At 40.1% G+C, this 23149-nt stretch overlaps 1 protein-coding gene across 3 annotated transcripts; it reads left to right on the top strand.

The window, feature by feature from the left end:
* Nucleotides 1–100: 100 nt before the first annotated feature.
* Nucleotides 101–20498, top strand: LOC111271335 (uncharacterized). 3 transcript variants are annotated; one of them, XM_022852070.2, is made up of 17 exons: nucleotides 101–173; nucleotides 415–650; nucleotides 860–1057; nucleotides 2488–2740; nucleotides 3547–3625; nucleotides 3919–4136; nucleotides 4407–4474; nucleotides 5177–5426; nucleotides 5698–5810; nucleotides 7287–7450; nucleotides 7807–7943; nucleotides 8248–8362; nucleotides 10962–11031; nucleotides 12120–12216; nucleotides 12584–12768; nucleotides 13056–13200; nucleotides 20173–20498. In XM_022852070.2, exons 1-17 carry the CDS (start codon nucleotides 138–140, stop codon nucleotides 20263–20265), a joined length of 2457 nt encoding a protein of 818 aa, XP_022707805.2. In that variant the 5' UTR covers nucleotides 101–137; the 3' UTR covers nucleotides 20266–20498. The 3 variants fall into 3 exon arrangements, with proteins under 3 accessions (XP_022707805.2, XP_086828982.1, XP_086828984.1); XM_086972856.1 differs by lacking the exon at nucleotides 20173–20498 and having other exon boundaries at nucleotides 13056–14412; XM_086972858.1 differs by lacking the exons at nucleotides 12120–12216; nucleotides 13056–13200; nucleotides 20173–20498 and having other exon boundaries at nucleotides 12584–12675.
* The last annotated feature ends 2651 nt before the right edge of the window (nucleotides 20499–23149 follow it).

Here is a 23149-nt window from a genome sequence, read left to right as displayed (position 1 = left end):
AGTGGGATTTATTCGAACCGTCGTTCTAACACCTTCAGACGAGCGAGCTAAGCGGTATGCGTGAAAACATAACGTTCTTAATAGAAAGCGGCGCGTTCGACAGGCGTAACAGTCTACCCGTTGAACCTAACGCAGCCATGGATAACCTGACGAGTCTCGATTTCTTTACTGAGGTAGGTGCACTTAAATCGTGTTTAGTTTAGGTATGAATTTTATCAGATATGACTGAAGTCCTAACACATACGGATCTCTGGCCAAATAAATTAGAGGTTAGACGAACTAATCGATTGGAGCTAAACTATCCGAACCAGAAAGCTTTTGTAGTCAAATATCGAATACGAGATACGTCGCTGGTACCTTGAAACTACCTGAAAATCGTTTGAGCACTTACAATTTCACGTTTTGACATTTCAGCTTCCTATGAGTCCTCTAGAAGAATTCTTACATGACGCTGTGAAGACATTCCCAAAATTGGATCTTTCGAACTGTCTAACCTGCAGCTGGCTTCCGATAAAATGTAGTTTGTTATTGTTAATTCTCAACTCGACGTTCCCAGTTCGCGTCCCCAACGAAATGTTCTATAGCGTGATGCCAGAACCATGTGGAGCAATACCATCCTACAATCAATCATGGTGCATCGATTCAGCGTGGTGCGTATTCATTCTATATGGTATCCCGTAGGACTACCAGCTAATAATATGGCTGCTAACTATTAAGATGGTTGAAAAATATCAGTTGATGCTCAATGTAAAAATCGATCGTTTCTTTTCGAACTATCGTTGCCATGAGTTTTAATCGCGGTAACGGCAAGAAACATAGAAAAAGCTGTGAAGCCTGCCTCGTATAATTTCTATTACAGGAATAGTAGCATCGAGTATAATCAAACGGCACAGGATGACAGAGACTGGAATAGTTCTCTTCCGTGTCCACCACCTTCGACGGTATCTACGACCACTACGACAACGACCGCAAAAACTTATTCTTTAGAACAGATCGCACTGTTCATTGCTAATTATACGATCTCGCATCACTTCAACAATAACTTAACTCCAAATGGGTTAGTTAGTTAAAACGGGTTTTTTTGTCTTCCATTTAGCCACCATCTAATACTATTTTTAGCAGTAAATTATCGTAGTGACCTTTGGTTTCGTTCAGAGTTAGAATGGATAGTGCTAGATTTATTTAGATTGAGATGGACTACATTTTGGATTTGGAAGTTGAAATTCGCCATTTTCCCTAAATGGGCGATACTTTTTTGGTGGGCTGTAGACCAATCGTGTTCGTGTGTAGTATATGTTGCGCATGAGGTTGATATTAGGAACTTGAATAAACTCAAAAACAAATCTGTGCCTTCGATGGAGATGGATCCACGGTAAATCTGCTAGGATTGTCCGGAAAATTAATAACGGCACTACATGCATACTACTAAGCAAATAATAGGTGGTCTTTCGTATAATATGAGTTGCACTAGGACAACCATAACGCCATTCAAAACTGGGCACTATTTGGTAGTAGGAGATGTGCTAAAATCTGTACAAAATTCGCGATATCTCACAGCTTTATCACGACAAAGGTACAAACGCTGCCCAGGCCCACAAAAAAATATGCTGTTGATAATCAACACGGGTTACCCAAAGAAACGGTTTGAGGCTGGTTCTATCGTTTTCGTTCCGGAAACTTCGATGCGAAAGATGCTACTCGTAGCAATCGATGAACTACGAAAAAATTTCATGAAATTCCTGATCAAAACGTTAAAAAGGATTCATCTACGAGTAACCATAATTTTGTGAAAGAACTAAAACATCTACCACGAAGAAGTTTTGAATTTTTCGAAGAAAGCTGACTACAAAAATAAGTTCGATGTTTAGGTTCCACACGGATTAATGCGGAAGGGTTCAGTCTTCTGAAAATTTCTTCAGTGGCGTAATGAAATCAGGTCGTTTCTAGAGCGGTTGATTGTGGGCAATTACAGATGGGTTACATACGAATGTAAAAACTACCTTTCACATTTTTTCCCCTAGAACTCAAGAAATTACAAGATTACTAGAGAAACAGAAAAATCATTCACGGAAATAGCGTATATACAGTTTAGTAAGATTGGTTTAAAGTATGAGAGATATTTGCTTCAATTCTGAACAAAAACTGCTAATACTAATAATACAAAAACTTGCTAATATTAATGACGATTTATGTACGTGAAGATAATTCAGATATTCGAAACAAGCCGGGCAGATGCCATAAGAATCACCGACTGTGTAGTTTCAATTAAACATATGAGTAAGTACTGCGTTGAAATTAATGAAGGATGTCAAAGGAGTTCCTTGATTGCAAACATACGAAAACATCGCTGGCATGACCTTACATTCTCATTCAGCAGATACCTTGTTATTATTATTATTGTTTCTTATGGCCGTTATTATTACAGCTGTCATCAGTATAACGTGCCTTCTACTTATCTGTTTTTCCCTTCCATTTTTGGGCTGTCAGGTCCCCTGAAGTAACACCCAACGACGCGTTCGCATCGAATTTATTTGGTTCCGAGTTTAACGTTTCAGATGCGACGAATCTCTTATTTTACGATAACTTGAGCAACTTCACCAGTCTCTCTGGCAACGACACAGAACGGCCAACATTTACTCTGGTACAAACGTCCACGGTGTCAGTGGCTGAAGAAGACTATTTGCCCGTGGAACGCATGAACTGCACGAACGTGTATATGCCATACTGTGGCTCCCTGCCGGTAAGTTTGTTCTAATATATTTATTGCAAGGACGGTTCCACATCCGATAGACGACGTGGAAGTCCGGTTTCGACATTGGATCACCCGAAAGTATCGCTTCTATAATTTTAATCGTAAAAAAAAATGAAAATCAAAATATAGAACAGAAAAGCTGGTGCGTTCCACTTGTAAGCCTTTATTACGCGGTGTCCGGGGACACCTGGTTATAACGTAGATAAAAATAATATAGGCACCACTATCAATAGAGTCCCAGCGGATTAGTCTTTTACGCAACTCAAATTGAAACCGTTTAAAAAACAGGACTCTAATGACTAGATTTACTGTTGTACAATAAACGATATCAATCTCAAACTCGCTAATGTTGCATCTGTGCTTAAATAAACAGGAATCTATTCCTTCAGTTGTACGTTCCACGACAGGCCTTAGTAACCCGTTTAGAACTGTTGAAAGAACCTGTCAAGGTAAAGGCATTTGGTGCAGACAGAACCGAGTAGAAAGATAAATTGTGGCTACATATGTCGTTTTCTGTATTGCTACAGAGATTTATATTGGAAAATCAAAATGTGGCTCTACGTTTAAATTGCAAATCTAAACGACCCTAACAAACCCTTAGTTATTACGCAAAGCAGTTACCATTGATGCGCTATCACAAGGGAATTTACGAATGAAGGCCTTGGCCTAAGATACCCTAGGTAACTTTATTTGTCCTAACAAAATTCAATTTTGTTTCACTCTAGGCTTATTATAGGAGCAGCGCCTTCTACTATGGGTACCGAGGTACATAAGTCTTAATTTTCTTGTTACAGATACCAAAAGAACTAAAGGAAGAGGAACAAACAACAGCTTCAGATATTGATTATATTTCAACGACAAGTCGGCCGCCAGGTAGTTGAATGAATCTTTTTGTTACTCGTTCCGCATCTTCTTTGTCTAATGGTCTTCTACTTATTAGTGGGAAACAATAATAATCTGCTTTTCTCAAGCGTTTGAATCTAGCCTAAGCATTAGCATCTATAAAATCATGCCTTATAAATAGACTCTATAGCTCAAACCTATACTAAATAAGTGTGCTACTATCCTAATAAAAAAAAATTACCTCGTCAAACGCTGCCAATTTAGAGTTTAACTAATAAGTCGAACTGGCTTAGTACCAATTTTAAATCTTCACTATGCGTCAGGCTACATTAGTCAGGACGAGCTGAACCGCATCGACGAGTCTGACAAAGATCGTCTTCGTAAGCTTTGCTGGGAAACAATGTTTGGGCAGGAGATCGTCAAGTTAACTGTCATGGACCTCGCGATGACGATTGGAACAACTGTCCTCACAGATTACATTCGTGCAGTCTTCATCCGCTACCTCAATAACTATTGCTGCTGGGACATGGAAGTCGGCTGGGTAAGGCTGAAGCCTTGATCGTCCGAAACTCTAAAAAAATGATAATAGTTTACATAAGTGTTTTACTATAGTGGAACTTCTGCAAAAAAAAAAAATCTGATTACCTAGATTTTATTATTAGGACTAGAAAGCTTGTGATTAATGTTCCTTCCTAAAACAACGACGACGCATAAGAAAAGGCATGGTTTCTTTCCAGCCAGACCTCCTAGATGCATCCAGTAGGCTGCCCTTGGAGTTTACAGTATATTTTTGTTGACATTTCCTTTCCAGCCTGGGTATGGCGACTTCAAAATCGCCGAGAATATTCTTCACCTCGTTAATAATCAAGGCATGGTCTGGTTAGTACTGCAATTAGTTTAGGTTAAATATTAACCTTGAGCTAGTACATAAACTTCATTATTATATTAAAATGAAGAATTGTCCGAAGTAGGCAATTGAACATCAGTTGGATTTTTTGCTTGAAATGCACGAAGCCTATTCAATGGCATTAAAATTATGATGATTTTAAGTAACGTGTTTTTTTTTTTATTACCGATAGTAAAACACTAGCATACAGACAGGTAATATATGTCACACCTTCATTTTAACTCAGATAATTTTCGAATTTATGCGGCTAATTGTCAGATTAAATCAGCTCTTTGGTAAATCAGCTTAACTGTTATTCGTGTGAACGCCTAATCTAATTCACAGGCTCGATCTCGTCAAATGATTAAAGTCAATTCTTCCACTCTGAAGTCCGAGCTTTTGAATTTTTTTTTGTTTTGAAGCTTTAATTTATCCGAAACCGCACGAAGCACTTATATAACATGATCCCGTCAAGTTCCAGTAACATGCCTTGACCCGGATTAAAGTGATAATTTTCTCATACGTCCATATGTTGCAGGGAGGATCTATTTAGTAGTCGAGGATCGAGTAAATGTCGCATAATACTATTTAAATGATGAGAAGGCTATGTCTAGCAAAAACTGTGCCTCGCCACCATAAAACAAGAATTGACTATAACTATATAATACATAACTTGTTTTTTTGAACGATTCAAGGATGGGCATGTTCTTTTCACCTGGTTTACCAGCGATTAATACGATCAAATTGGCGCTAATGATGTACGTTCGTTCATGGGCCGTATTAACTTCAAACATCCCCCATGAAACCGTGTTTAAAGCCTCGGGAAACAACTTCTACTATATGCTTCTTTTGGTCATGCTCTTCATTTGTACGTTACCAGTTGGATATGCGATGGTGTGGTTGGAACCTTCATGGCACTGTGGTCCTTTCAGCGGATGTAAACGGGTACGCAACAATTTCGTCACCTCGCGCAGGTTTTTCGCACAGGCAGATCATCATTACCTAACGTAGCATGGACCAAATATATAATGCCTATGGCAAGGTAAAGGTTTCACCCCGACAACACTTACCTATTGGACTAGCTTTAAACGACCTTATTGTTAGCATATGATTACTCAACTTGGTGCTAATTTTGCGATCATTATTAAATCTCTTTTTCTATAGCAACAAGGATGGGTTTATCCACCATTCACCGTACGATCCGTTTATCTTGCAGGCTTATAAGGTGTTTACGAACTATTTGAAGCGAACGCTTCCGAAGTGGTTAAATATCGTTCTTGAATATTGCTGTTCAGCTGGTGCCATTATTCCGCTTATCCTTCTACTAGTGTAAGTGTCTAGAGCCCATGGTACGAAGAGATCTCTCAGAGGAAGGTATATTTATGGTAAGGGGAGAATTAGATAAAAAAAAAAAAAGAAAAAAAAAAAGAAAAAGTACAACACGATTGCTCTGTTAGTAGTGGAGGTCAATGGTAGTTCAGAGCTGAAAGTTGTCAAGCACTCCAGCGGTCTAGGGGGTAGGCGCGAAAGGAATAAACACTTCTACCACAGGTTTGACCTATTGTCGTATTTTATTCTCTGATTAAACATATGCACTCGGTCGATCGCGGTTCCTTAATCGGAGAGGCTTTGTTTAACCTTGTATTAGAATACGTAATAGCAGCAACCTCTATCGCATCGAGTATTATAAATAGGGCTAATATGTACTTACGTGACTGTCAGTTTTTAAAAGGCTATTAAATTCTGAGCTCTATAATAGAGTGAGCTTAAAGATCAGCCACAGAGAACTAGGACTCCCTATGTACCGTGACTTCCAGATATAATTTCATTCTTTTTTAATATAGCTATATTGAAATGGATGAAAGTATAATACAAGCGGAGAACATTGTGTAAACTTATCTTATTTTTATGCAGCGGGCTTATCTCTATTTCCTAATGGGGAATATTATCTCTAAAAATAAAATATGGGATTAGATGTTACTTCATGCACAAATCAACTGACATTTTGGTCAAAGGCTACTTTTCATCCTTTGTTGCTTAGTTTATGGAAAAAAACGTGCAGAACACGTAGCGGTCCCTAGTTAATTCAGTGTTTATTGTAAACGTATTATCGCATTATCTTTAAATCACCACGTCTTTCTACTACGTCACAGTTCTTTCTGCATATTCTGCAGTGACGTACGACGAAACAGCTACTGCCTAAAGTGTAAAAATAGTTTCTTGAGGAGGCAGAAAACTTGGCCAACATTTTCTTCTTAGCTTCTTATTTTAGTTATTACTGTCCATGTGAAGAACTCGACTGCCATAGTACCTCAAGCATTTAACTCGTTCTTTTTAATCGCATCCCTGAAATACTTTCACAGATAGAGCAAATAATATGCGCAATAAAACGATATGGGGCAAACTTCATTTTACGCCGGGGGTAGTACATGCCAGCAAAGTGTTAGACCAAATGGGTGGATTTCTAAACGTAGTCTTATGACAAGTGTCAGGCACCGGTTTCGGCAGAAGCTTGATAAAGACATACTTCGTTCCAGCACTTCTATTGCTGCCTCAAAACTCCAAGAGGAAATGGCAGAAAATCATATACAATAACGATAACTATTTTGAGATGCGACGAGGCTCAGTTTGAACGGTTTTTTAGAAAGAAAACCCCTGTTATAACAGGCGTTAAATGCAAACTCGCATAGCAAACTGTCAAACTTTCCTCAAATAGTTTTAGGTAGATGCAAACCATTTTGACCACTTTGAAGCAGTTGCTTACCATCGAACATAATCGTTCTTTAATTTTTTGGTATATTGTAGACTGGTCATTTATTATCTCTCGTCAATAACGGGTTCCTTGAGAGAATCCAACAACGATCTGATGGCCCAGATTCGCCGCGAAAAAGAGGAAAAACGTGCGAAGAAAGCAGAAGAGGAAAGCACTAAGCTCTCCAAAATTCCATTAGATCTTGAAAGCAAACCTGGTAAGATCTTGTCTGAGAACTCTTCTATTCCTACTTCGTAAATTTTAGCCGATCAGGTTCCGGCGAAGTATCAAAATGTTTCACACGAACGTTTTATTATTACTTATTTAGCATTCGATTCTAATACAACATATCTCAGAGATAAGCACAGAACGTCAGCCAATAGCTAAACTAGCATGTACCTACAATTAGCCATCTAAAAAAAAGTGTATCTTTTTGTTTATCATAGTAAGGCTGAAAGCATAATTAGAAACCAATATCGCTAGCGATATCGACCGTCTTTCCCTTCTAGTGATAATTGGCCTGCTGGTAACCGACAGGCGACGACAATATGCGTTTATGTTCGTTTCCTATAGCCATCACTAACGAGGACCAGGCTGAGAAGGCCGAAAAGATTCTTAACATGTGGTCGGCCGCGTCTAGACGGCAATCGATGGTACAGAAGTTAAAAGGCTCTTCATCACCGCTACAACGAGCCGTAGCTTTGACCCAGGTACGAGGGTGGTCATGTACGCCATTCTAAATATGTATACAGGTAAAGCTTATGTCTAACGGAACCGTTAAAGTTCAATGATCTTCTTCTCGCCATGGACACTTACTGATTGAGATTTTGTATTGAAACTCGAATCCGAATCAATTGCTTACTTGAATTACAATAAAAAGCGTTTAAAATAATAAAAGTTTAGCTTTTACTATGTTATGTCTATACCATTCAATTATATTGTTTAATAAATGCGTCATTGACATAATACACAACCGCTTCATTTGTAACACACCTTACCTATTGCCTATTTCAGGAGCATCTTTACAAAGAAAAAGATGACTTTGAAAGTTCGGAAACCTCCAGAGGCCCGGCAGCACCTTCATGGAACGTCGCAGTGCAAGAACATGTTGATCGTGCTCGACAGATGGGTAAGCAATGAACGGACCATTTTTTTGCTGTAATAGTTGAATTTATGTGCTTCGTATATAACCAGCTATAAAACTCCGACCGCAAACACATTGGTATGCCCGTAAAAGGCAAATATAGAGCTAACTAAAACACGGAATGATTGTAATCGATCTCATATGCTTGGCATCCCTCAAGACCTTGTCTATTACCATCTGACGGCGTATCACCGTAGTATACGTGACGTTTCTTTACGTCATCACATTTGTAGTTCAGCGTATGTCATTAGCATACAAAGAATATTAGCACGGATATATTTCGCAATGGGGTGCGATTAATATAGCCTTTTGAAGAAAATGATATAAAACGGTGAGATTGCAATCAGTTATGCCAAGCACGATACTCTATGGAAAAAAGACGAATTTTAATAACTGATGATCAATAAAACATTAAAGGAACGAGCAATTGAAAGCGTATGATCAGAGCGTGCGAAGCAGGCCTCCGGCCAGGCTTAAACGGGGGTTGGCAATGCTCGCCCGATAGAGGTAGCGTAAGTTTGACACTTATGATCGTGTTGAGCATTAATAAAGAATATAAAAATTATGATTCGTATAAAAGTATAGCCGATTATCATCAAGCATCCACATGATGAAAACAGAGTTTGTTCCCGTTATTTCTAGTTTGTTAGTGATATCTCAATAAGCTTTTGGACTGAATAAACGAGTCGGCTACTGAAATCGTTGCTTGATCTTGGGGATGTTTTTTTTTTGGGGCTGAGGGTAAATGCATTATGCAGACCAGACTGTGTTGTTTGTCTGATAGTGTGGGACTTTCACCCGCTAGACCCTGGACTCCTCGAAGACTTGGGCTCTGGTTCGGGATATTGTTTAATATTACTTCGAAGCCATAGTTTGCAGGAATGAACGTTGGGCTATTATCCCCTTTATCATGTTCCGGTCCATCCTTCGGCCGGGCTCCCCTCCTCCCCGGATATGCCAAGTCCCGGTGGGGTCTTGTGCCCTGCTCTCCCATAAGAGCCGACTGTACAGCTTTCCCACTGTTGCAGCCATTTATCCATTGTGACCGCACGAGCCATGTCATCGTCGTTATTTACGTTTCTCCAACGGCGCTCCGCTCTTTCGCTGGCGAGCAGGTCCCATGGCACCATGCTCGGACGTTTCATGGGACCTGCCCATGGTCATCATGGGAAGTTTCGGTTTAGACGGTTCTGTACGCTTTTGCTATGATTATTGCTGCTATCCTTTGAGCGGTTAGCAGTGCGTCGCAGTTGGCTTTTGTTCTCAGCGCCACATCTGCCCACACTAGAGCGGCGTAGAGCGCTGTAGCCTCCGCTACAGAAGCAAGGAGCCTCTGACGGCGCTCAGAAGGCCCCCTACTCTATGCAGAATGCGGGACAAGTTGAGGGCTGTTTTTCCCGCCCTTGCAACTATATGTTTAATGTGTTCCCTTGCAGATATCGCAGTGTCTAGCGTCACGCTGAGGTATCTTGCTTTTTTCTGGATACTGACTTGGGTTTCTCCCAACAAGACATTGACCACTCTGGTCTTCTTTTTGCCAGTTAGGTATACTGCTACTGCCTTCTCAGCGGCTAATCTGAAGCAACGCTCCTCCACCCACCGATTTACCAGCTCGAGAGAATCATTTGCTTTATTTTCTAGGTCGTCTTCTGTCCGGGCCCTAATAATAAAAGCCAAATCATTTGCGTACGCAATAGTTTCCGCCTCTCCCGGTAAATTCGCGATTTGTGACACGCTATCGTAGGCTAGGTTCCACAGTGCTGGTTCGAGGATCGATCCCAGCTGTGACCCTGTATTTCGTCCCGTCCGCCTCCGGACTTCTATTTTATAAATACGAAATGATGACCCTGCGTAGGTATGTGGAAGTCCCCTTCCCCTCCAGTGCGGCCATCAGTTTTCCGCAATCTATGCTATTAAAGGCATTTCTAACGTCCGGCAGGATAAGAAGTACAAAGTTTCTAGTCCTCAGCGTCCTCTTCATCTCTTCTTTCTCTGTTTTGAGGACACTGTTTACAGCTGCGATTGTTGAACGCTGTTCCCGTTTTATGCTTCTGTCAGTGCTCCTTTTTCTTCGATCTCGCTGGTGAATCGAGCGACTATGATACTCTCCACGGCCTTTGTAGCCATGTCCAGCAGGCAGATCGGTCAAAAGGCCGTTGACCCTATTTTATTTCCTTCTTTCTTACTCTTGGGTACCTAACCTCTTGTTTCAGAGTTTGAGGCTCCTTGTGCCATGTTTAAAACGGAAAGGCGCAATTCTGCCTTATGACCTTAAATACGCTACGTCCTAAGGACTGCCTCCATCTGTACAGTTTTACTAACAGGCTTCGCGTCAAACCGCCCTTCATAAAACTCTATAAAAATATAACTCTCCAATTAACCAGTTTCGTGGTTGCCTATACAGAGAACCAAAGCAGTTCTATTTAGTGCTGTGTTAGCAGAGGATATAAGGAACAAATCCAGAAATAATTTTTAAAAATAAAACTTAAATTAGGCAGAATGTACATCGCGGGATGAGAAAGCTTTTAGGCGAAAGGATATGCGAGATACATTTTGGTATCTACCTTCCTTATAACTATTGCAGATCGTAAAGATGGTAGGAGGCCTCTACGTAGTCAACGGTCCGACGAGGAGCCGCTAGTTTCGTCAGTAAAGTAAGTAATACATTTCGTATTTTGGCCGTATTTCTATATTTCACTGTGACACACTTTCCATTCGATTCCATATTGTTAGCTTAATTCACCCTAACATAAATAAAAGCTTTTTATTTTAACAAGTCTCAATGCTGAGTTCGGTTGCCTTAAGCGCTCATAACGTAGATTTCACTTAGGCTGCGTTGTTGGTAATTTAAACTGGGCATCTTAACCGTCCCAAAAGTTCTTTACAAAACTATGTTTGTATGACAATAGTTTTTGCGATCTTTTTGTCAAAGACGAATAAATTTTTCTGAATTGAGTTTCTATACATGGACGATTTTTGTGTTTTTTTACTACACACCGCAGTTGGACCTTGCAGTCTAAAGCATACCTTCAATACGCATTAAGCGCTGAAGGACGACTGAAGAAATACATATCTTTATTTGTCCTTTTATGGAGAATATCAGCACGACATAAACGTACTAGCCGGACATTATCAAGGTGAACCTTGTGAGTCTAGTGTCGGAACGAAGGTTATTTGATATGTCCAATAGAAAAACCTTACAGCATCGTCACCGTAATATTTGTGACTGAACAATTCCTCAAGCCATCCCTTTTCTAGGCAATACCTTCCCTTGAAGGTCGTTTTTATTTTTGCTCCTTTGAAAATGTATTTCGTTCGCTAGTTTTTCGCTTGAAAATATATTTTTGCTGAGACTGGTAATACTAGGCATGTAAATATTATGAAAGCACCTTATCAGAAAGCTTTTATATCTACGCCTCAAAACAATACAATAGCTTAACAAACCGTGAAGTCTGAACTTTAGCAATACTTTCCTATAGACATAATCCCTGATACTTGAAAGAGGACCAATTAGCCGAATGTAGAAAGGGGCAAAGCGTCCAGGTTGCTAATACCGGTTGCACTAATGGAGATTCATGGCAATGAGAACATAATCCAAATAGCCGTACAACGTTCTGAACGTACGTCAAACTGTTTGCCTAAATAGAAATTGCATAACATCACCATCTTCTTACTACATCTGGCGTGACGTGATCTCGCCTTTTCTCGTGTGTGATTGTCTTGTATGGTTGGCACGTTACAGTACATCAAACATGGGCTACAAACAGCTCGAAGAAATCCGTGCCGTTGAGCAACTGAGAGCTTTTCGAGAAAAAAAACGTCGTCAGCGTGTCCCAAAGGTAAACGCATGTCGATGCCGATCTTTGCCCAACAACGTAATCACCTGTGAGCGTTTTATTCGTGTAATACACGAAGTCTCAAATAGAATAGTTGGATATATGGCTAATACGTACTGATAACGACATACGTGCGACGTAAAAGCTCGAATGCTGCGTATGGAACCTGTGGCAATTATTAATTTATTGGCCAAAAAATTGTTTCATTTTGGCCACGCAAAAACAATTCAGCTTGAGGCCGTTAACAGAGAAGGCCGTTAACAGGAGAAACAGAGTCGACACAGGTATCTCATTTAAAATTCGAGTAAAATATGTGTGTTTATCCCATTTTAACACTATGTCATTTTTTGTTTTCTTGGCTTTGTTCCAGATTATGATTAGCAAAGACGGAACTGAAGAATTGCAGGCTAGTATTGACAGCGAGGCTGCCCAGAAAGATGGACAGACTTTAGAAGGTCCCCAGGCCCAAGAAAGCAGAGGCTCCAAAGCTTCCAGCTCAACTGCTGACAACCAGCCTTTACTTCTTGACCCTACCAAAAGCCCAATTCCCATAAAGTGAGTGCCCATAACCTTAATTGACGCAAAGAAAAAAGTCACCGGTTTTTGATTTCAAAAAAGTTTCTTTGAAGAGGTCTCAAGTACTTAATAAATGAACTTCTTTGTAGTTAACTGTGTCCAGGTCGTACTAGTGTTTCTTACTGCCTGAACATGGGTATATGTTGACGTGGATCAACCAAGCTAACCTATACACGAAGGAAATTATTATATATTATACTAACACACACCTATATCCGGTAGATTTGCACTTTCCCATATGTTATACTGATTGTATATATTTTCAGAGGAAAAAAATTTAAACCAACGCTTCGACGCGAGACGGCAAAATATCCGGTAGAAGAAGACCAATCCCCTGGAGGTTCGCAGTCTGTATCGAGTAACGCCGGGACATCGACGAAAGGCTCGTATTCACCGAGTCAAACAACTGATGTAAGGAAAAAGGCTAAATCCAAATAAACGACAGCAAATAGAAAAGTATTATTTTTCGTATTGACAAACACACAAACCGAAGGGCAGAGCTTGAAACGAACAAGTCTAAAAGCAATCATTTGATAACGACATCCGTGAAACACCGAGTTGCATCAATTTATATTTGTACACAGTCAATCATTCTATATATGTGCAACAGAGGCTGATGTACCATCGCAGCCAATGTAGCAACAAAGGTTTAGCTAAAATGATAGATACGAGAAACTTTTCCCGAAAGAAACGCTTCCCCCGATCTGTAGGGAACGACAACGGTTTTTGCTTGTTCTAAGTGTGTAGCCTTTTGCCCTAGGGGTTGAATGCGAATGGTATGGGGTCTCATCCTTGAGCAGAATTTTGTGCCCCTCTAAACGCTTCAATCACAAAACGTGGTTTGAAAATCGTAGCTTTTCATCAGAATGATGTTCTGTCTCTCTCAACAGATTTTAGCATTCGAAATGACTTCGAACACTATTAGTGGGAAAGAACATGGGCGTGTGTATGATGTACTATATCTATATATCTACTACTGTATATGGTAACGCTCAAGTAAAAAGCGTTCTGAAAAATTGTCAAGTATAGCTGGCGACTACCCACAGTTCGATTATATACGTCTTAGTTATTTAGATTGCCATTTACGAGGAATTCGCAAAATTCGCTTCTCTCCCAGTTTCCTGCTAAGGATTTCGAAGTGTTTGAGGCTGAAGTGTTAGTCTTCAAGCGCACTTGTGCCCAAATAGATCTACGAGGGAATATTTCTGCATGATCGGAGACGATGCACCTCAATACTGATGATAACTAAAGTAGGCCTTAGTGGACAGTTGTTTCGTTCTGCACTGATATCTCGATTATTTGCGGCACCTATAGCGATATTGTAAGCCAGCTGTCTGAGCAGCGGAATCTCGCCCGTGAACTAAATGATATAGACTTGTGGCTTTTTCATCATATGTAACTACGTACTCAAACAGATAGAAATATATAATAATCTATTATTCTTAATAAATAGTAAATATAAAAGGAAATCAAATACATACATGGATCAAATGCATACAAATGGATACATATACACATTAATAGACAGACACTGTCGTTGGTAAAACAAATAACGAATTTCAATTAGGAAATTGGAATAATAAATTGTGTCCCCTTTCTCATATACTTAAGCGCATCGATATACTCTCTCTGTTTTCATTTAAATACCTATTACTTGTTCATTTTAAAAGCTGTTGCCACGGAGAAGGTCAGACTATTCCTTGCTCACAGAGCTTCCACGCCAGCGGCCAAAACTAATACGTTCTACATGGGCATAGTGTTGTTGTCAGCAGCAACGGAAATAATCGTTTACAGCATACAACATTATCAGTAGGGAATTAATGTTTTGTTCCGAAATACCTCTCAATAGAAATATTCTCTCAATTGAGATCAGAACAGTAGAGCTAGCAGATATTCATAGAGAGAGAGAGAGAGAGAGAGAGAGAGAGAGAGAGAAAAGAAAAGAAAAGAAAGCGTCCCGAAAACACTTAATGTTTCTATGTTGGATAGAAAAAATTAAGTTTAATTGAGATCTTTAAAATAGCTTCGAACTTGAAGCCTTCGTTGACAATCTGAGCCGCTTTTGTCCTCCTGATTAACGTCACAAAAACAGTTCGAGAAAAGTCTTTGTGCTATTGAAGCTCGCCAGCGAAGCTTTACTGATCATAAGCAGACCTATTCAGGTGAGTCGGACATCGAAAATCAGTTATGTGTTTCCATCGTAATCAGAGTCCCCTTAACCACATCGAGTTCGGTCGACGCAAAGGGTCCTGAAGTTGAATTGAACGGATTGATGCTAACCATTCAGCATGCGGTGTTGATGGCTCAGACTATGTCTAGCTATAATCACTGCATCAACTACGAATCATAAAACAAATCTGGGACATAATGAACGGAAAAAGATACCAATTTTATGGACGCCGTAAGCGCTGTCTGGATGACTGGCCCGCTTCATGCATATGGAAGCTTTGCGAGCCTTCCAGAGTCTCTCTCTCTCATACTACAAAAATTGTTTCGGGTTTTATGTCCGACTACTACTGCATTAATCACGATCGTCTTTAGATCGATGGTCGAAACGAACCGTCCCGATTTCGAACTTACCAGCTCGTGTTTTGCTATATTTAATAAACAATTACTTTGTTACGGTACCACTAAAGAAACATGACTACTGTCACTATTAACTAATGATCCTATCCTCTAGTTAGAAAACTTTAGTTCCTCAGCCGAAACTTAAGCGAGGATTACTGCGCTACAGGCTGAAGGCGCACATAGTAAAGATCAGGGAAAGGCCCAGGTGGGAAATGCCGCGAGAATGCAACTATAACCTTTCGAGCGCATTGGACAAGAAGCCAATTTTCTCGCTATCTCAGACACGTTCCCGGTGTTGATCTGCGTGATCATCAGGCAGAACGAACACAACTAAGCAGAAATAGATTAACGGTGTCAGACGATACAAACGAACGAAGTTAGGAGCGATATGTCTTGTGTACCTTATATGCGACGCAGGCCAATGACCGCAGGCGTAAATGTTTACGGAACTGCTGGTATTTTAGCGTGGTTCACTGAATCCTAGTATAGGTAGCCCTTGCTAATATTGAAATGTTTCTACTACATTATGTGTGCACGCAGGATGCTTATTTACTCTAGGAGCAAAAGACTGATATTCGACAAACTATAACTTTGGACTCCAGCTTTAATTTTTGCAGCTGCTTTATAGGAGACAACGAAAAGCGTGATAAAGCGTTGAGTTAGGAAATATGGTTTCCCATGAACTAGAGTGCTATTACTCGTTCAGTCGGTCCTTTGTGTTGGTCTTGTCGCTAGTATGCAGCTAAAATGAATATTATCGAAAGGGTCATTTAATATCTCGTAAAGATCATCAGACACAACGTTTACTTCTGGGTATCTTCTGGCATCTTAATTTACCGAGTAACTGACCACTTTGCAATAGTGAACCTCACTTGATTCAGTGAAAAGGGTTGCGAAGCGAACCATTCGACAAATTTTAGGCAGAAGTATCGCATATCTGTAAAGTTGTCGCGTTGGAACCACGCTAAAGTATCTATGCCAATAAAAGTAAGTTAGCAAAAATACTTTGTCTCCTGTTCATAGGCTATGAGTATTAGTTGACTATTGCTTAAATGAGCATAACTACGCTGAAATCTGTCTTTCCCTAACCTGGACCAATATTTCAATCGGCACCGAGATGCTTTGCCAAATAATATAAGTATTTATAAATAAGGGGGGCTTTCGAGTAGAGTTTAAAAAACAGTGAGGTTCTTTTAATTTGTTGTCCGCAACCGTAAGCGCCACAGGCCCAATCCTCGCTGGATCATATTTTATCTCAATAGGATAGTGGGTAAAGAAATGTCACCGTAGATTCAGAAAAAAACACCTCAAAAACACCAAATAACATAAAAATTCAGAAACTCGGAACAGAGTTGCAGTAAGAAAACCTTCTTTATTTGTCTGGAATTGAGCACGCGGAAGTTAATCGCTCTTGTAGTTAAAACTGGCAAGGAAAAGCTGTTAAAGCAACGTCGAGGGGCGGACAAACACACTATCTTCTAATAACCTATTAGGTGTCTGCTAAGATGTTCTAATACCACGAGGTCTTTTATTGTTTTTCTAATTCGCTTGAGAGAAAAATCCATCAAGTTGAATGATGGGTCACCAGTATTAAAACCGAATCCCTGAACTGACCCTTAGAATATTGGCCTGCAATAATACTTCAAGAACACATTGTCTGTTATTAGAGTGAGTTACCGGCATGTTGTTCTGAACATTAGCAAACGAGATTGCCAAAGGAGCTGGCCCATTTTCCTGGTAAAAACAGCGATTTGAATTTTCTCAGCCCCCATTTCCTGCTCCTCTTTGTCCTGTCAAGGTATAAGCCAGTTATCCTCAGAGACCCCAGGTAGAATTGTCATAGCGAGATGTCCCGTTTGTGTTTTGCAGGGCCCTACCTCGGGGCGAGATGGTATCTCCCCCCGTAGATTTTGAGGTAATTGCATGACACTTAATGTCCTAACTAAAAAAGTTCACATTTTGGTAAAATAAATTTGGTTCGGACTGTATAACTTCTTGCACCCGAATGAGGCACGGTAATACTTTACCTAAACTTAACATGAAATTTAATTTCTTAAGTAACCAAATTTAATTTACATCTAATCCAATGACATCGTATATAGGTATTACCTGTATCTGCACTTTGTCATGCAAGTTCCGTGTTGAAAAGAAAGCCAAAGTACACGGGGCGTCAATGAGTACATTTAATACCATTACAAAGTGACTATCACAGACGCAGCGTACTTCGGCTTGGATAAGCCGAACGTATTTTAAAACATAAAAACAGACGCCTTTGGGACTCTGGCTATTTCTACTCATTAATGGAGGGAGTTTGCTTGACGGGAAACATTGTGACAGACATTATACGTCTAACAAAATATTTGGCTTTTACTTTTTATAAAACACTATTAACATTTAACACCTGGACTGAACCAAGTTTTTGCCCGAGCATACAACCTAAAAGGGAGGTACAACGTCAGCTGTAAATCGAAAAATTAGACCTTTTTTTCATATCACTTATAATTACTTTGCACAGGGTTTACCTCGGTAGATTCCTGTGAATAATTCACTCATCCTCTTTTTAATTGATGAAAAGTATGAGTGAATACCTTAGCTACCTAAGCGAAGAAGTCCTTTTGACAAACACGAGGAGGACATAATATGTTAGTTGTTTATCATAAAAAAAAAGCTGGACATAAACATCCTAGGTTATCTCAGAACCTCCGATACGTATAATTTGTATTCATTCGTAATAATTAGTGTTGATTCCGTCATATAAATGTATATTTTGCAAAGTGAAGGTTTAAACCAAATTTATAAAAAAAAAAAAAAAAAAAAAAAAAAAACTATTATCCTCTAACGATGATTATCTTTCGTAGTAACAGCGTCATTCAGTGCAAACTGTTTAGCTCTCGAAAATTTATTTCTTATATTTGGGTCGGAGCTCTCTGAAAAGTTTTCAGAGCATCCAAATGACTTCTGCGCTCAGTGCGGCTACATCTTTCACTTTGGTAGGTCGGAAAACAGTTTCGGCCACAATCACCGAGGGCGCCACTCGAGGTCCGATTTATGGCTGGTTTACTGAGGTCTTACTGAAGCTCATTCGAATTTTACCCGCCAAAGATGAAGCACTTCGTAGAGATACTGGTTGCAGTCACGTAAACTCGAGGTTGTCATATATGACAGCTACTGTTTTGGAATCATCAGATTTCGCACGACTCAATGGATAGCCGTACCGGAAATTTACACGACGCCGTCACGCGGAGTCCCGAAGAAAGAGCAACTATTGCGCAGTGCGTGACTCTTCTGACGATTCTTGTGCTAATACTCATGTCAAACCTTTTCGTTTTGTGGGCTATTCTCCTTCGGCGAATAGTACAGAGCTATTCCGGTGGATTGACCCGCAGTGAGTCGTTGTCGCGTATTCAGCTGTTCATGGTGCCTCCTTTTACTGCCGATGTCCTTGTAGCGCTTCTGAATATCACACCATAACTGGCGTGAGTCATCACGGTGCACTTTCGAGGCGGCGGAGTTCTCTGCAAGTTTATCACTTACGTTCAAGTCCTTGTCCTTTACCTCAGTACAGACATCTTAACCGGCATGTCCCTTGATCGACCCAGGTCTCTGCGCACAATGGCTGGCCGTTAGGTATACGATCGAACTCCAATGGGTTACTGTCAAATAATCCGCTCAACAATAGCCCATGTGCAGCTGGCGGCCTGATTAGCACGAAATCTTCACAATTCAATAATCACCGTTCGCGAGTAGGATATCTGCTTATAGCCATCGCATGGCTTCCGGCATTTGTGCTTGCCCTACTACAATTGTACACATTCTCATGTGCCAGAATAGGTGGTCAAAATATCGACAAAACAGACAGTAATAAAAAGGAGCGTTTCAAATGGTTGGCAAATTTCGGGTGGCATCCGCACGGACTGCAGACCTACGTGACGAGTTTCGTCGTGATCATTCTTGGGGTGCCTATTGCGTTGATGCTCTTCTGTTATGGACACATGTGCGTGACCATCTTGCGCATTCAGCGTGGCTACGAGAGCGACCAATCGCAGTTACTGGCGACGCGTGGAGCCGCCGGCTTAGCCAACGCTGGCTTTGCCGTCTCTAACGAACGCTTAATAGCGGCCAAGGTGCGTCTTGTAAAATTGGCACTTTTAGTGGTATTGTGTTTTATCGTGTGCTGGAGCCCGTCTTACGTAGCCGAAATGGGATAAAAACAATGAAGACCATGTTAATCCGCTCCTATTGGTCTGGCTTGCTACTGGCCAGAGGAATAAAAAGAAGCATTAACATAAGAGCATCTCTTCGGAAATAACGAGGTTTGTGAAATTCATACAACTTCGATTTGTACGTGTCCCAGGGAAGAGCAATTTAACTAGATTAACCGTATATCATAGTAGTCATGGCGATGGCTGATATAAATGCTTTTATCCTCTAAGTATTCCGCTTCTATCGTAGGCTTTGTTTAGCTTAAAGAATACTACATGTCATTCAGGCGTACATGCTCGTACGTTACAGGACGTCGTGAATTGAATAACAGTAAATTGGAGCTGGTCGATGGTCAATTTGGTACAAAAAGCAAGAATTCTGACTGCCATTATTAGAAACCCGAACACGTCCTGTAATAGCATTTTTACGGTTCTAACTCGTTTTCTATTATACATGACAATTCCGTCTTTAAAAACGTCCAGGGTAACTACAGGTTCAGTGAAGGTAGTTATAGCAAACGTAGAGAAGGAACCCACTGACGGATTTACCGAATTCACTTTGGAGGGCCTGCGTAAAATAGGCTAACAGTGCTCCCTTTTTCTGTCATTTCAGTGCCCAATCGAATCGGGTGTACAGCATAGAGGTACCTATAACAGCAATCAAGAGCGCTTATTGAAAAATGCGGTTATGTATACCCGTCCATAACCTGTACACATATGTGTATAGGTATACTCGATAACATGTGCTATAAATAATTATATGCTATTTATGATACTGATAATAAAATTATCATTACATTATTGGTCCTGAACACCTATGAGAGGCCGATCGCGTTTCGATATGGAGGAGTTAGACTGCAGCATTTATTAAAAGCTGTACAATATACAATAAACTCTATCGTGTTGACATTGTCTATAAATGTAAATGAATAAAAAAAATTGATCAGTGTACATTTTTCTAATCGAAACAAGTGACGTACGTGTTTAGCGTTTTACAGTCAGTACTGTTAACATATTTTATAGTTTTTTTCTTTTTTTTAATGCGCTATGTCCTTAGAGTTTTTCTTTGTTGAGATCCTCTCTGATGTATTACTGTTTACGAAAGCGTGATCTAGTCGGCGGACCTAACACACATTCGGCGACGTTCGTCCGATTAGGACTTAGTTTTTCAATAAGTTAGCTCTAAGTCTACGAGTTACAACTAAGTTTAGGGGCTCGCGGCGCCAATAACTCACACGTACACATTCAGTCCGCTATTTTTAAGGGTTATCCGTCTGAAGAGATGAACTTTCACTCAGAAATAGGTGCCTATCTTAGATCAAGCCTATCCTGCTGATTATATTCCGCGAATATATTCAGTTGAAGTTGAAGTTGAAGCTTACTTAAACTTTTATTGCTACCCTGTTGACCTTCTCGGTTATTCGGATTGTATATTTGATTCAGAACGCGGTGCAATAAACAATACTGACTAGCTCGTGCCGAGATGATTTACATCAAAATAGCCCCGTTCATCTGTTCATTTTGGTTTGTTGAAGGGGAATTCGTCGAAGGGGTCTGTAGGGTACTGGTGTATTCTTATGGTGCAACGGGAAAGCGCCGCACCTCCCGAGCCACAGAAATAACGGCGAACTCTATACGCATCAGAGCACCAGAAACGCTCAGGAGGAATGGCCGGTGCGTTCTAGCTGCAAAGAATTGAAATAGCTCAAGCAAATCGATAGATATATTTTTGTGGTTGATTGTTGGACTTCTGGGGATGCAGTATTTCCGGCTGACTATCTGGCTGGTGGCGTTAGTAACTCTCCAAACAAGGTCCCTAAGTTCTGCAATGGGGCCGTTTTCTCATTGAGACGACAAATCGCAATGGATTACCTGAATATTTTTCGAAGCTGGCATTTTATATCGGGTCCGATGTCTTTATCGTTTTGATGGCTTGTTTTATATTTAGCTACTCGCAGATCCCTAGTTTCTACGATTCGTATTTTCCAAATCTACGATTAGTGAGCGCAGCTCTTAAAATAGGCTAGCTTTTATATAATAGCTACGTTCCGAGATACGTAGGGTCAGTTAACTGTTTCATCGAAAACAGAATACATCTATCTGTCTTACGCTAAAAGCTAGCGATGATCAGCGCACTCACTATAAAGATTAAGAAGAACAATGCATCTGTCCTGGCATGAGCGCAGGCGGATTGTAGGCGGATACACTGAACAGCTTTTTTCATGTACAAATTCATTATTAAAAATCGAGTAATTAAGTTATGGTATAATACTGTAGACTTAAGTTGTACATTGGTGTTGAAGATAGGTACACTTTGTTCTTTCGTATTTGGCTTTGTCTCGGCACCCTGTAACCGTGGCCATAAAGAAGCAATATATTAGTTCGGAAATAAAGCCTGAAGAACAATAGGAAATGTCACAAGGCTCTTACGCACCAAAAGTAATGATGATGAATCATCTATATAAGAGGAGTTCCATTACCATTATGGGTTGCTCATATGTTTCTATATGGCGCGAAGACCGTCACGCATAAATGCATTACCTACGGGTAGAAGGCTGTGTCGAGTGTGTTCGATCTGCTGAAAATTGAATTTCTACCTTTCGCCAGTTTACCAGTTTGAAGAAAAATAACTAATGTTATTATTTTTCCATCTCAACGGCTCCCTGCTACGCGAAAAGTATGTATTTCTGTTTTTGTCTTCAACTAACTTGAACGAGTATTCAATGAAGCGCTATATTTAATAATGCAAATCAGTAAAGATCCTTCTTTGTAATAAATTCAAATGCTTGTTTGTCCTCTTCTAGGATCAGTCTGACGTAGTCTTTATATCAAAAATGTATTGTTGTCTTATCTAAAGTGTGAGATAAGGCATATTCAAAATACATTTCAGGTATCAGCCCATTTTTTTGATGACAGCGCTCTGAGCTCACTGTTTCTTAGAGATCTCCTTTTTATACTGTATATAAAAGTTCTTAGTTAATTCGAATGTTTAATTGCCGATTTTGTTAACATTACTAAGTTGCCTTCGTTGCTTAGTTATACCAAATTGTTGTAAACAGTAAATCGGTTACATGGCCATGTTTGTTACATGTCAATCCAGTGATGTAAGTTAATATAAATAGCTGACGATTTATTTCTGTAATAAGTTGTCTCATTCATAATTTCTAGCTAACGTATTATGATGCCTGTATAAATATTGGATGGATCTCTCCGATAGCACTCACAGACACTTTCAAAGACAAATAAGCTAAAACTCGATGTACTATTTTGTCATAAAAGGAAACGATAAATCTGAGATGTGACCCTATGGGGTACGTTCGACAATAGAAAAACCGTTTCCGCTGTAGTTGAAGCAAAGGGCTGCACAAACACGAGATGTCCCGTGGATGAATGCACAACGTAGAACACTTGCCACCCGCTAGAAAAGGCTTGCTTGATGCTCCAGCAGCCGGGATTAACCTAGAGTAACCCCGAAATAAAGGCTCGCGAGTACGCGCGATAGCACCTGATTTACTAGAGTACTGAAAGTTGTACAAGGTATAGTTTACCACAACAATCATGATGACTACGTTGAATGCGTGCCCAGATTT

This window comes from Varroa jacobsoni, unplaced genomic scaffold (assembly GCF_002532875.2).
Source record: "Varroa jacobsoni isolate VJ856 unplaced genomic scaffold, vjacob_1.0 scaffold_171, whole genome shotgun sequence".
NCBI lineage: Eukaryota > Metazoa > Arthropoda > Arachnida > Mesostigmata > Varroidae > Varroa > Varroa jacobsoni.
This window is presented reverse-complemented; position numbering and strand designations above follow the sequence as displayed.

Coding starts and splice junctions, on each gene's coding strand:
- LOC111271335 (XM_022852070.2), top strand. CDS start 138: ATGGATAACCTGACGAGTCTCGATTTCTTTACTGAG. Junction 1,058..2,487: donor AATAACTTAACTCCAAATGG/GTTAGTTAGTTA, acceptor TTGGGCTGTCAG/GTCCCCTGAAGTAACACCCA. Junction 11,032..12,119: donor CCGCTAGTTTCGTCAGTAAA/GTAAGTAATACA, acceptor GGCACGTTACAG/TACATCAAACATGGGCTACA.